This window comes from Morone saxatilis, unplaced genomic scaffold, assembly GCF_004916995.1.
Source record: "Morone saxatilis isolate NCDOM2014 unplaced genomic scaffold, NCSU_SB_2.0 Contig15, whole genome shotgun sequence".
In the NCBI taxonomy this organism is placed as follows: Eukaryota; Metazoa; Chordata; class Actinopteri; family Moronidae; genus Morone; species Morone saxatilis.
In genome coordinates, this window is record NW_023339707.1 from 25,209,179 (window position 1) to 25,223,292 (window position 14,114).

Below are 14,114 nucleotides of genomic sequence, written 5' to 3' on the forward strand. Positions count from 1 at the left end.
ATATATATATATACACGTGTATATGTATGTGTAAAATGCCCAAATAAATTATGGCTTATTCTGCCTTTCATATAGGCAATTACTATTTTCACCGGATTTTTTTTTTTTAATGGTAAATGGTAAATGGACTGTACTTTATGTTGACTTGAGTACAGTTAAGGCTCCTCTACCCACCTCTGCTGCTTCTACGTCTCTATCTGCTTTTCAAAATGATGAAAGCACAGAATCACAGACACACTGACCTGTCCAGCACCAGTTCTTCCAGTTTATGCAGGTCACAGGCAATGTATTCCAGGGCCATGTCAGTGATCCGAGGGCACCAGGACAAGTCCAGGCTGCGGAGCTTACGCAGGTTCTCAGCAACCAGCTCCACGCCATCGTCAGTGATCTTTGAGCAGCCAGACAAGCTGAGGGCGGTCAGGTTGGGGAGGCTGTGCACCATGTTGACCACACCGTGATTGGTGATCTCCCAGCAGGAGTGAAGCCGAAGAGTGTGGGTGGTGTAGCCCTGCGGGTGGAAGATAATTCTGAATATGCTGCACATGTGGCACCGTTCACAATCTATGCACTCACTACTGTTATTTGTCAAAATCTCAAAATAAAGCAATTCAAAACTTTTTTTGTATACAGGCTCAATACCTAAATCAATAACCAGAGAAAACCTTGTGCATCTGTATTGAACGTGGCCACTTCAAATACTTAAAAGAAACAGAACATCACTTGAGATCCACAATGAGAAAGAAGGTGTGTACGAGGTACCAAGCTGGTTTCTGTTGTTTTGACATCCTACCTGTTTGGCTGTGAAATAGGCCATGGCCGTGTCAGTGACGTGGTAGGCCTGCAGGCTCAACTCTGATAGGTTGGGCAGGAGCTGTGAGATAGCAGCGATGGCGTCATCCGCCACATTGATGCAGTCACTGACACTGAGGGAAGTTAGCCGGGCATTCAGACTGGACCACAGGCCGGCCTCAGTGAAGTCATTGCAGCCTGACAGTTCAAGGTGCATCAGGCCTTGCATTTGCTCCAACATGACCTGCAACATAAAGGCCACCAGTCTGACTCAGTAGCTGGTGGAATGTGCTTACAGAGAGATAAAGAGTAGATAGACAGTACCCAACTAATTAGAAAGGCATCAGAAAGGGACTCCATTTAAACCATTGTGCAGTTCAAGGTAGGTTGTACAATGTTTTAATCAGAACGTGCAGCGTTATTCACAACTACCTTTTTCACAGCAGCCATTTTGACATGAAATAGTAGGGTAAACACAGGTGTTACCTAATTAAGGTTCTGCTCCATTTAGGTCATAGGTTTCATATTCTACACTATTCTGCCAATCTACAGTATAGACAATTATAGAATAATTATGTCTGAGACTACATCTTATTAAATACAGGTCAGCAGATGAGAATCACTGTAATGAGTCAGCATCTGTGTGTCTTCACAACTTGTGGCCATATTAGTTACAGTACAAGCACCAATGTGAAGGTGGGTGTATTTTGGACCAGCAGCCTGTTGCATCAGCTGAGTGCAAGTTCAAACTTAGCATAGTTATAATGTAGATGATTAATAAGTTGTGAATTATGCATTACTAAAATAAAAGGGGTTGCACCACAGAGATAAGTTACAACTCAACTCTAAGTTCAGATCAATTCAATTTATCTGTATCATCAAACCATAACAGAAGTTATCTCTGGACACTTTTCAAATAGAGCAGGTCTAGACCGTACTCCTTATAAAATTATTTACAGAGACCCAACAGTTCCCACCACGAGCAAGCACTTGGTGGCAGCGGCAAGGAAAAACCTCCTTTTAAGAGGCAGAAAACCTCGAGCAGACGTCTGCCTTGACCGGTTGGAGTTAGAGAGAAAGAGAGAGACAGAGATGTACAGCAACAACAAAAGCAACAGTAACAACTACAGTAGTAGAAATGACTAATAATAATAATAAAGATGCTGCTTTAACTTGTAAATAATATGAATATCTTCTCTCCCCACAGTACGGAATCGATGTGAAAGCAAAAGACAACCAAGGGCAGACGGCCATGAAGCTGGCCAGAAAAACAGGGAGCAAAGGCTGCATTGATATTTTACTCCAACACGGCTGTCCCAACGAGACGTCCCCGCCCACTGCCACGCCCGTCCTCGCCCGCCGGTCCAGCACTGCCAGCCTGGGCCGAACCAGCTCCAGGAAGCGGTTGACATAGCGCGAGCCAAGGCCGCTACCTACGGAGGAGCTGGGGGGCCGCGCTGGAGGATGCTTATTGTTTAGTGAACCTTTTAAAACATGGACACAGCAGGACTTTGGAGAGGGTGACAGGACTTTATCATAGTATTAGGATTTAAAAAAATAAAATAAAATAGTTTCTGAAGACTGAACAACATATCAAACAACTTAAAAGCAATATTCATTCAATTTGTTGATGACATATATTGCTGAAATACTGTGTTGTTGTTGACCTCATTTTAAAATGACTCAAGTAGAACTTTGTAGCCGTCTTCTGTAATTTTAGAGCAGACGCTCCGACTGCTTCTGTTTTCACTTCCTCCAGGAGAAGTGCAATAATCCAGCTATGATGACGAGAAAAAAAAAGCAACAAGAGTTTCAGAGTGTGGGATGACTGTATGGTCTCAGCTGTGAGAGAATCAATACATCAAGAGGGTGCTGCTTTTATTCCAATTAGTTGTGACTGGACCAAAATGGCAATTATTTTTCCTTTTAGGCTTTACGAATAAAACCTACAGTATGTCATGTTGTTAGTTGTGTGTGCCTGTCGCAGCAGTATAAAGGTCAGTTTTGACGATATAAACTTTTTTCAGTGACGAATCCCGCTGAAATAATCCTGCTTAGACTAGAAAAATGAATGGTTTGGATTATGAAATATGTCAGTGTTAACTCTCACAGGTCAAAGATATGGCGTTTTATTATACTGTAAATGTAACTATACTACATACTTAATGTTAAACTGTAACAAAGACACAACTGAAAGATCAAAGATTCAATTTTGTAAATGATTTCTACTGGTAGTTTTGACAATATGTCGCGTTAGTTTTTTTTCATTGTCTCTTATAATTTCGTATTCTTCTACATAAAGGTGTAGATCGGTAAACAAACGCATTTACGTATGTACACATGTGGCCATTGTTTAAAAGGTTTATTTGGGGATGGCCAGATGACGGCATAAAGACATTATTCACATTCATATTACTGTTGTGTAGGTCTATCCCATGAGTTTACAGTGAAGTATGAAGAGTTGCAGATAGTCATTGTTACTTCTGACACTTTGTGGGTTGTGTGAATCCTTCATGATTCAAAAGAAATGGTTACCGGAAATAAATAAACTTTTTTTAATTAGCATTATTACGATCATTGGTTGTGTTTTATTTTCTCTTTGTGTCCAAAACCTCCTTCCTCCTTTCCCATACTTAGATATGCTACATGCTAGGCTCGTATATGTTGAAAAGGCAACGACATTTGAAAGATGGTTAAAAGATAAAACCTATACACACACATATATATAGCCATTATCTTAAGTTAGCTAATGTTGGGAAAATGTTTAGTGGCATCTAGTGGTGAAGTTGCAGACTGCAACTAACTGAACACTACTGGCGTCTGTATTGGACGACCTCGAACTACAGTGGTTGCAAAACTCGCAAAAAAAAAAGGCTAAAGGATCTATACAGCCAGTGTTTGTAGAAACATGGCAGTTCAACATGAAAGTGATCCAGGGAGATAAAAATGTCTCATTCTAAGGTAACAGAAAACATATATTATATATATATATATATATATATATAGAAAACACACCTATGAATATTATATTCAGATCCTCCTCAATGTGACACACTGGACCGGATAATGTAAAGATAAATTATACAGAAGCGTATTGCATTCACTTGAAAAAAAGTGAACAGTTACTGAGTAATTTATTTTTTGGTTTGTTTTTCTGAATAATTTTTAGGAATTATCGAGATACTCCCTCTGAGAACCTCCAACCTGCAGTGGATGGCAGTGACCCATGGACCGATGGTTGAATCCGCTGCCGCATCATCATTGACCCATCATTCACCTATCTTACCTAGGTTCTGCGTAGAGTCGACCACTCACTAATGATACTATACCATCTATATGACTTAAATGACAGGGACTCGTCCTCCAGGGTCTGTAAACCAGAATTCAAAGGAAACTTGACTTGAACTAAAAAGTCCGACTCATGTTTGTTTCTGTTAAAATCAGACTCTCAATAAAGCGAATAATGTGTCTATTGTTTCAAATGCCTCTTCTAACACTCAGGCAAATAAATTGTCAGAAAAACAAAAAAACATCAAGAAAATTCGAAATAATTAGTCCAGAACAAACAAAAAATAAAATTTACAAGTGAATACATAACGCGCTTCAGTAAATTATATGGTAAATGATACTTGGCAATGGTTTATGAATTGGAGATATTTCAAGACAAGAAATATTGAATTCAGCTGGAATTATAACACCTAAAAGAAGAGACTGGGAATGTTCTAAATAACAACAATTCCCAATTAACTAATAACTATTATAATCTCATATTATGCTCATGTAATAAGATTCTTAGGTAATGTATTTTTCACAGCCTGGTTATAGATGCCTCGGTGCAGCCTGCGGGGCGTGCGCAGTGGAGGCAGCCTTGTTTGGACATACGTATCAGAAAATGCGACGGGTAGATATTATTCTGTGTGCGAAACGTGCAGTCCCTCTGAGAGCAATCAATAAAAGAGGAGGAGAGCTCGTCCCCCCCCCAGCAGCAACCTGCAGACGCCTTTTAAATGGGTGAGTCACAGAGGGAGGGGGGGCTGGTTTTATCTGTGTAAAATAAATGTGTGTGTAGCTGTTGGGGGTCAGAGTTGAACATCAGGTGTCTGGACTGTCTGTGGGAGGGGGGGGGCGGCTGCTGCAGGTTAAAATGTGAATGAATGTTTAAAACTGACAGCAGCGACTGATCAAACATTTGTTTTTCTTTGTCACTGGTGGGATTGAGGTGTTGTCTGATCTCAGGTTGTTGGTAGTTAATGAACAATGCAGCTCACAGGAAAGCTCTTAGATACACTTAGATCCAGTGAGACAGCTGTCTGTGCAACTTCACTGTCATTTCATTTATTATCTTTGGTTTTTAAAATCGTTGAAAACTTCACATTGGTTGTTTGTTTATGTAGGAACATTTTAAATGAGCATCTGAGAGTGTATGAAAGGATGTAAATATGTGTCTAAAGGTGCAACTGGAGCAAGATATGTGAGAGTATACTGAAAAACATACACATATAATCCTTAATATCTTCAATTTCTTTCTTAAAATCAGTTCAGACTGTAAAAATGTTTGATGGATATGTGAATTTATTTTAAATAAAACGAGAATTACAAAGAAAAACACCCAAAAATGATGAAATTGGGGAATTGTGACATTTTTCACTATCAGACAATTCAACTTAAATTAAAATGAACTCTTGCTAGTTGCAGCCTTAGTGACAGTCAACTAAAGGTCAATTATAAGTCTATTATTATTTTATCTTATATTTTATATTTTATATCTGTTCTGCTCTGACCGTCTTCCTCTCTCCTCCTGCAGTCCGACTGTAGCGCACCAGGAGCTGCAGCAGCAGGGATGAGGATCCGGCTGCAGGGTCCCGGCCACGCTGCCAGCCTTCTCGCTGAGCTCAACCGCTGCCGGCAGTCGCGCCGATACTGTGATGTCTTCCTGCAAGTTGGCAACCGCACGTTCGCGGCGCACCGTGCCGTGCTGGCCTGCGCCGGGACGTACTTCCGCAACCTGTTCGCCCGGGCTCCGGCCTCGTCCTCCGCTGCCTTCTCCCTGGAGTTCATCTCCCCGGCCAACTTCGAGAAGGTGCTGACGTTCGTGTACACGGGGGAGATCCTGACCGATCTCATAGACGTCGGCGTGCTGTATGAGCTGGCCGAGAGGCTGGGCGTCAGCGAGCTGGTGAGGGCCTGTCACGCTACCTTCCCCGACCTGCAGGCGTCTGTGTCTGCAAACTGTAAAGAAGGCGGTTCTGGAGACCTCGCCCTGGACTCCAGCATGGTCGCCGCCGCCGCCGCTGCGTCCACAGTGGCTTCTGTGTCTGCGTCGTCCGTGTGTTCCTCCGCCGCCTCCTGCTCCTCTCTGTCTTCGCCTGCTGCCCCGACCCCGGCTGCTGCCCCCTCACCGCTCTTCCAGGCCAGGACAGCCAGGGCCGGGCGCGAAGCTCACGCCGGGGCTCTGTCTCTGGACCTGAAGGCAGAAGACGTCCAGTCTCACATCGGCTACGGGCAGATGGCAGCAGATCATCAACCAGCAGGAGGACACGGCACCCATTCCAGTCAGTGTGCCGGCGTGCTGCCTCCGGGGCCGGTGCTCCAGCTGAAGACTGAGCAGGGCCTGGAGGAAGAGGAGGCAGGAGGCAGCTGTGAGGAGGCTGACAGAGACAGACGAATGATCCCTGAGAGCGCGGGAAGCTCTCTGCCTCAGAGCAGCGACGCTGCACCGTCTGAGTCCTGCTCCTTCCCAGACTCCTCGGCTCAGCTCGGGGCCGAGGCCTGCGACCCCACGTCGTCCTCAGGGGAGCCTCTGGGCAGCCTGCAGGTGGGATCCGTGGAGGGCGGCATGGTGGACGTCCAGAGGGACGGCAGGCTGATGTTTGGAGAGGTGGAGGAGGGAGAGGTGGAGGAGGAGAGGGAGGCTCTGCAAGGGAACGGAGAGATGGAGGGAACGGAGGAGGAGCAATGGAGACAGCTGGCGGGCGAGATCATCGAGCTGAGCGACGACGAGACCTTCATGGAGGAGGGAGATGAGGAGGAGGAGGATGAAGACGACCTCGTGTGTGTGGACAATGGAGAGGGAGGGAACTCCAGCAGCCAGGTAAAGGTTGTGTTAATCAGTGGGACTTAAACTAATGATCGTTTTCATTATCGATTCATCTGCTGATAATTGAATTGTCTGTAAAAGTCGGGAAATAGTGAAAAACATCCATCCCAGTCCAACGTTTGGTCAGTGTAACACTCAAAGATATTCAAAAATATGATATAAAACAGAGAAAGGCAGGAAAGTTTTGCGCAAAACATTACGATTAGTCAGCACTAACATATCTGATGTCCACACAACAGAAGGAACCTTCGACCGATATTCAAACAGTGGGGCTGCTGATGGCCGATATATAACGCCGATATCAAAACAAATACAAGTGTATAATTCTGTTATTCTATGCACATTACAATCTAATACACACTGTTATATTAGCCAGTAACATGTACTGGCTAATATAACCATGAACTTCTATTAGTTAATGAAACTGGGTTCATTGTACTGTAGATTCCAGAACGAGGTACACTGTCAGAATCATTCAACTGCATTATTATAATATAACGTATATTTAACACTAGCCAGTAATGATTTTAGATCAGATTTGCTGTCATTGAGGAGAAAAGTTAAAGTGAGAGTTAAAGGACAGGACACCAAGGAAACCAGCAGGGGAGCACTAACATCGTCCCACAGCAGCCACACTGACAGACTCTGTCTATATTCGCTCCTCCAGGTGACGGGGAACATGCTGTCATGTAAAGCCTGCACAGCGCCTCTCCCAGCAGACCCGGCCGCCATCAGAAGACACGCAGAGACCCACCTGACGGAGCTCGGGCTCTGCAGAGTGTGCGGCGCCTCGTTCCAGGACCGAGGCGCCGGCGTCAACCACACCCTCTCCCACGTCGGGGTGCAGCTCTTCACCTGCGACATGTGCCACCTGCAGTTCTGCAGCCAGAACAAACTGCTGCGCCACCACCGCCAGACCGCCTCCAGTTACACAATACCACAGGGAGCGCTGACCAACAGCGGCGGCCAGGGCCTGAGCGCCGAGCTGCAGTGCGCCGTGTGCACCAAAACCCTCAACAAGGACTTCCAGGTGAGTGCACGTTTGACAGGTGGGTTTTTTGATGGCAGTTTATTATTAAATCATAATCTCAGGTCAGCTTTATATGCTGACTGTGTAGAAGTAGTGGCAGGATAAAAACAATTCAGCACAATGGAAACGGAATAAATGGAGGCCAATAAAAGTACAGATAATTAAATAGAATACAATATCCAATAATAAAACAATAAAATAAGATAAAGAGTAAAATAAACAAAAATATAGAGATATATAATATTTTCTGACGATCTCACTGGCCACTAAAGATGATGGCTGAGAGGACTAGTCTCATGCTTTCAGGTTGTTGAAAGTTATTTTGTATGATGGCTTTGCAGAAAGATAGTAGTTGTACAATAGTTCAACCAGACTGACAACTGAGAGGGCAGAAAGAGACACAGATCCCTCTGCAGCTGAATAAGAACCAAAGAAAGAGTTAAAATAAACTGGAAGCTTAAAGCATCAACATTTGCACAGATTTTAAAAAAAAAGGCACAGTTTCAGTGTGGAGTGCACAATAATGCCTCTAACAAGTTGGGATTAACAGGCAGCAAAGCTATTTTTAAAGCTTGTTTGGTGTAGGATTAGCACTATTGAACATCAGCTGAACACACAACAGACCGACAGTTTAAACCTGTTCAGTCTGACCACTGAGCGGGCCGCAGTAAATGTTCTTCTGTACTTCTTCATTTGACCCACTGAGAGCAAATAAAGAATGAATGTGATGTAAAAGGAAACCTACAGTGTGTTCAGGCGTCTGTTGTTTGGATAATTAACGCCAGAGAACTGATTTCACAGAGAGACATCTGACGGCAACACGGACAGAAAACGAGAATATGGAATTCATTTTGAACCAACTGTTCACCCGCTGCTCTCATGAGATTCCCACATTTATGTCATGTGTCTTCATTCCTTTCGCAGCCGGTTAAGACACCGCTGGGCAGTGTGTTTCCAGGAGCCTGAGCTTGCGGCGGTGGCTCACCTCCCCAGCTCTCCCTGTGCTCCCTGGTGTTGCACGCCTCGCCCACTCATCCTGCCCGTCTTTCCACCTGCCCCGCACTGTGGCGCGCTGCTCTGTCGAGCGCTCCCTGCTAGACCAGACATATGGCCGCACATGCGTGAGACCGGCGGCGGCGAAGACGGAGGGAGCGGGTCGGCGCTCAGGGCGTTCCGAGCCGGGGCAGATGGAGGTCGGAGGCGGATTGGCGGGGGTGGAGGGTTGCATTGCTTTCCTGTGCCCTCAGACTTCCGCTCCTCCGTCGGGCTTTCAGTACCACCTCAGCTGCACACCAAGCGAGTCCCTGGGGGGGGCGGGAGGGGTCGGAGGTCAGGGCTGGCTGGGCAAACGTAAAGCTGACCAGTCTCTGGAGTGCCCTCCGTCTTCCTGCTCCTCCTCCTCTCCGCGGGAGGTCGGCGGCCTCGTTAAAATGAGCAACCTGGGTCTGGGTCTGGGGATGGGCTTCGGCATACCGGATAAGTATTTTCAAGGGTCAGTACACAGCCTGCCCTCTGGGGTCCTGACCAACGGGAGTTCAGGGCAGGATGGGGCAGCCGGAGCGGGGGGCGTGCGTGGGAAATGGTACCGGTGTCGCTACTGCGGCAAACGCTTCGCCCACTCGGGGGAGTTCACCTATCACCTCCGCATCCACACCGGGGAGAAGCCCTACCAGTGCAAGGTCTGCCTGCGCTTCTTCAGGGGCCGCTCCACCATGATCTGCCACCTGAAGACGCACGCCGGCGCTCTCATGTACCGCTGCACCGTCTGCGGCCTCTACTTCTCCACGCTGAAGCTGGTGTCGTCGCACATGGAGCTCCACAAGGACCACCTGCCCCCGGACTTCAACATCGAGCAGACCTTCATGTACAATGATCACTCGAAAGAACCGCTGCCTGCTGTGGACGCCTGACCGGCTCTCCTCGGACCCCGTACCCTCGCTCTGACACCTCCTGCGTGTCTGGTTGTCGTGGACCACATACTGAACATTTTAGACTAGGGCTGCAAATAAGTATTTATTATACTAATTCATTTTCTGATCAATCGATTAATCGTTTATTCACAATGGCCTTGACTCCAGACATTCTTCACTCGAGTGGTAGTACAGATACTGAGTAAAGTAAAAGTGAAAAAGTTCAGGCTCTGAAATGGACTCAAAGTATAAAAGTACTCTCTTGGTTTCCCTGAAGCTCATTAATAGGGCTGCATAATTAATCAAAATATTATCAGAATCCCAATATGGACAAGTGCAATATCCAAATCACAGAAGCTGTAATGTTTTGTTAAAGTTAAAATGTGATAAACATTATAAAAAGCTTTATAATGAAATACTGTAGTAATGCTGCAGATGCGCTCTGGTCTATAAAACTTCTCCAAAACTCAAAGATGTTTGTTTGGTACAGATAATGTCACATGATCAAGATTTTAATAATTAATTAAATAATTTAATAATTAATTCCTACTAATCATAAATCATATGTGTCAAATAATGATCAATATGATGTTTTTACTATAAAGTGCAGCTCTTATCATAATTCCCCTCTAATGCATGAAACCAACCAGCCTGATTTGAAACTGTAAGGAGGAGAAAGTACAGATATCAGTGTAAAAATAGGGAGTCAGAAAAATAAATACTTCTTAAGAAAAACTACTTTTAAGTATTTGTACTTTGTTACTTTGTTCCCAACTCTGCTTGAGTCTAAGGTGATTTTAAAATCTTTAAAAAGAACCAGAAGGTACTCAGTTTACAACCCTATAAAACAGACAACGTCGGCATTTTTACTCCATAAACGACTTAAATCGATGATCAGAATTGTTGCAGACGACTTTTCTAACGGGTGAATGGTGTCGGCTCTGTAATAGACTTAGACTCTTAGGTGGTAGTGGATGTATTATCTGTCAGATGCCGTTCACTCAGTCAGCCTGTTTAAGCTCTCTGAACTAAGAGAAAAAGAAGCCACTTGGTGGCGCTGTATCCTGTTCTGTGTCAGTGGAAGAAGACAAGCTCTGTATCTCTACAACTACCAGGATAGGTTTTTATGTCCGTGATTGATAATTACACTGTTATTAAAGTAGCACCTCATTGTAGCATAGAAATTATTTTCCTATATCTGCAGTCACTATTTTTCACACACCAAGATTTTTTATGTCTTTTGGCTCCACGGATACAACGGGACCAGCCACATAAAAGAGTGCATTTTATTTCTCATTGAGACATAAAAAAAAACCATGTTTTTAATGTTGAAGCGGTATCTTTCTGAATAATATGCCATCAGTCACATGCTGCGTTCACTGGTTCAGAGCGTGTGGCGCTGTATAAACATGATATTTAAGTGCCCATCACATTTCTGTGTAAAAAATGTTTGTCTTACCTCATATTTATGACGACAGTGCAACTATTTATTATTTTTATGCCTTTATACATTTCATTATCTGTTTCTAAAGCTGTCTATGAATGTTGGCCTTTTTTAAAATCTTGTTTTTGAAAATAATAAATGCTTCTAGGAAGACTGTTATCAGCCCTAAATGATTTCTCTGTTTTGGATGACCTTTTAAAGTGTCCTGCGCCACAAAGTCCATCCATCATCAGAATTTCAGTGATGAACTTGCAGGACTGTGATCCTCCTGCTTCCAGGGGCTCGTGACCTTTGCCCTTTTAAAGCCCGGTCTCTTCCTGCTATTGTACCATCTGTGTCTCTTTTTCCTTTTTCTGCCCTCTTATCACTTCAAACTGTTGACACATTCCAGATGGTGACAGAAATGGAAGTAACTGTAATAAAGATCAACAGAGGAGAGATAGCTGAAGTGCAAGAACAGCAGAGTGTCTCTAAATGAACACAATAAGCTTCCAAACACGAGCTTTTTCATTGCTCGACTCTGTGATAACTCTCCATCTTAAATGGATACAAACAGTGTTTGATGAAAAAGTTTTATTGCATTTGCACAGGGGACCATGTTACAGCACACGTAGGCCAGGCAGCATCCAGAAACTGATGAGTAAGCATTTGTGATTAGATTTATGATGAAATAAAACACTCGTCTATTCAGTTACATTATCATATTTGCGTTCTGAGGACTGCTCTTATCTCTGGCACTGGACAGCACAGATGTTTACACACATTCCTGGAGAAGTGCCATTATTCCCCGGTGCCATCGTGTTAGAGGTTGCTGGGAGTTCCTGTGGGAGTTGAGCTGCTTTGAGGGGAAAAAAAACATCAAAGATTTCCTGCCTTCCTTCGTTTAAAACTGATCAGATATATGCTAAAAAAAAACAGGAAGTGGATTATTAGAGGAAGGTGCTGGTGAGCCCGTCTGTTATGTAACAAACGGCGCATTGAGTCTGTGAGATGATACGTTGCACAATCTATGAAGCACCACGACTGGATTCAGTTCTGCCAAACTCTTCCTAGCTCAGTTTCTCTCTCTTATGAGCCGATGTCAGACTGGCTGGTGCTGGCGTTACTTAACTTGCGTTGCTTCCCCGGGTCGCCTCCATTGGGAGCGCCGGGCTGGGTCCCAGGTCCCGCCTGGTCCGCTGTCCCCTCTCTGGGTACGTAGTTCACCACAGTGTTGATCAGGTTGCTGCGGAAGCTCTTGCTGAGGAAGTTGTAGAGGATTGGGTTGGCGACGCAGTGGAAGAGAGACAGACCCTGCACCACGCTGAAGGAGAAGTACAGGACCTCCACTGTGTTGCAGCTGAAGAGGAAAGAGTCCAGGTCGTCTATGATCATCAGGAACATGATCATGTGGTAGGGCAGCCAGCACAAGACAAACACCAGGGAGTACACGTGCACCAGCCACACGTCCCGCCGGCCCTGCACATCCGGCGCAGTTTTAACCGCACGAGCGATCAGCACGTTGCAGGTGATGATGACGGCAGCGGGGCCCAGGAACTGGAAGAGCAGGCAGAGGAAAGACACAGACACAAACCATTCGATGTAGTTGTACTCGGGCATCATGTAGCAGCCTGGCTCGTCCCACTCTAGAAGATCCACGTGGACATTCTCCATCAAAGCCAGGAACAAGGAGAACATCCACAGGCCTCCGCAGAGCACCCAGCGACGCCGGCCCACCACGGGGAAGAAGGCCGGGAACGAGGGTCTGGTCAGGGACAGGTAGCGCTCCAGGGTCATGAAGGCCAGGAAGAAGGAGCTGCTGTAGAAGTTGACCACGTAGATGAGGTTGGTGACCTTGCAGAGGAAGCGGCCCCACAGCCAAACCTTGTCCATGGTCACCTCCATCATGAAGAAAGGCAGGATCACAATCACCATCAGGTCCGACAGCGTCACGTTGATGATGCAGAAGAGAACCCCGTTGGCCGTGTGGCGTCGGCGCCAGTTGACCCAGAGGACCAGCATGTTCTCCAGCAGGCCCACCATGAAGACGAATAGGTAGAGCAGGAAGAGGGCGATGCGCCGGTAGTTCGAATCCAGTTCGATGGTGCACTCGTAGACAAACCACGGCGTGCCATTGAAGTAGTCTAATGAGTGGTTGTGCTCGTGGGCGCTCATGGTCTGGAGTGAGAAGCAGAGGAAAAACTGTTTCATATCTGGACAGAGTTCAGGTTTACTTTGGGGTTAATCTGATTATGTTTTCAGACGTTACATAACAGAAAGGCGGGAGGAGGAGGAGGGTGGCAGACGTGCTGGGTTGAAATGAGGTGGATATTAAACAACAGGTTGTTAGAAAGCCGTTTCACAGCCTACAATGTGCAGTTCGGAGAGTAGAGATGTTTCTATCGGTTTATAATTAAAGTTAGAACTGCTGGTTTTTATGGCACAAAGACAACTCCACACTGCAGCTGAACCACAGATATCATCTTTTTTATTCCACATATTCTCCTTCATTGTCAAAACCTGGCACCTACTTTACTCACAATGCAACGCGACTACCGGCAGTTTGGTTTGGGGACTTTGCGTGCTATGCTACCAGCAGATAATGTAGCCTGGAGTCTTCAGCCAGTCGCTTCAGGAAGTTACGACGTTGCAATCACAAACAGTTAATGTAGCCCCAGTTGTTTGTCAAACTAATAAGTTCCTATTTCTATGCTATTTAACTATTTTTACCATTTTCACTTCCTCCTTCGATTTCATTGCAAGAAAATGTCTAAAAATATTTTTCACCTTTCTAATCACCAAACTATTTCTGCACATTTGACCGACCGTTGTAACTCTGAGTCATATGTCACCAAACTCACTTCC

The 14,114-nt window shown here is 45.2% G+C and overlaps 3 protein-coding genes across 3 annotated transcripts in view; 2 read left to right on the forward strand and 1 right to left on the reverse strand.

Annotated features, from left to right (window-relative positions):
- Nucleotides 1-3,351, forward strand: part of agap2 (ArfGAP with GTPase domain, ankyrin repeat and PH domain 2) — a gene marked incomplete in the record, with an annotated part of 25,145 nt that extends 21,794 nt beyond the window's left edge. Inside the window, 1 exon segment of the mRNA XM_035657512.1 lies at nt 1,997-3,351. Coding sequence (XP_035513405.1) covers nt 1,997-2,203 — 207 coding nt within the window.
- A 1,416-nt stretch (nt 3,352-4,767) lies between these two features.
- Nucleotides 4,768-11,421, forward strand: LOC118324332 (zinc finger and BTB domain-containing protein 39). The gene is given in 5 exon segments (XM_035656615.1): nt 4,768-4,800; nt 5,594-6,880; nt 7,554-7,916; nt 8,841-8,934; nt 8,937-11,421. Coding segments are annotated over 4 exon segments (2,598 nt in total). The 5' UTR covers nt 4,768-4,800; nt 5,594-5,629; the 3' UTR covers nt 9,827-11,421.
- A 407-nt stretch (nt 11,422-11,828) lies between these two features.
- Nucleotides 11,829-13,429, reverse strand: gpr182 (G protein-coupled receptor 182; the record flags this gene model as incomplete). Its single annotated transcript, XM_035656614.1, is given in 1 exon segment — nt 11,829-13,429. A coding segment is annotated over 1 exon segment (1,086 nt). The 3' UTR covers nt 11,829-12,338.
- Nucleotides 13,430-14,114: the final 685 nt, after the last annotated feature.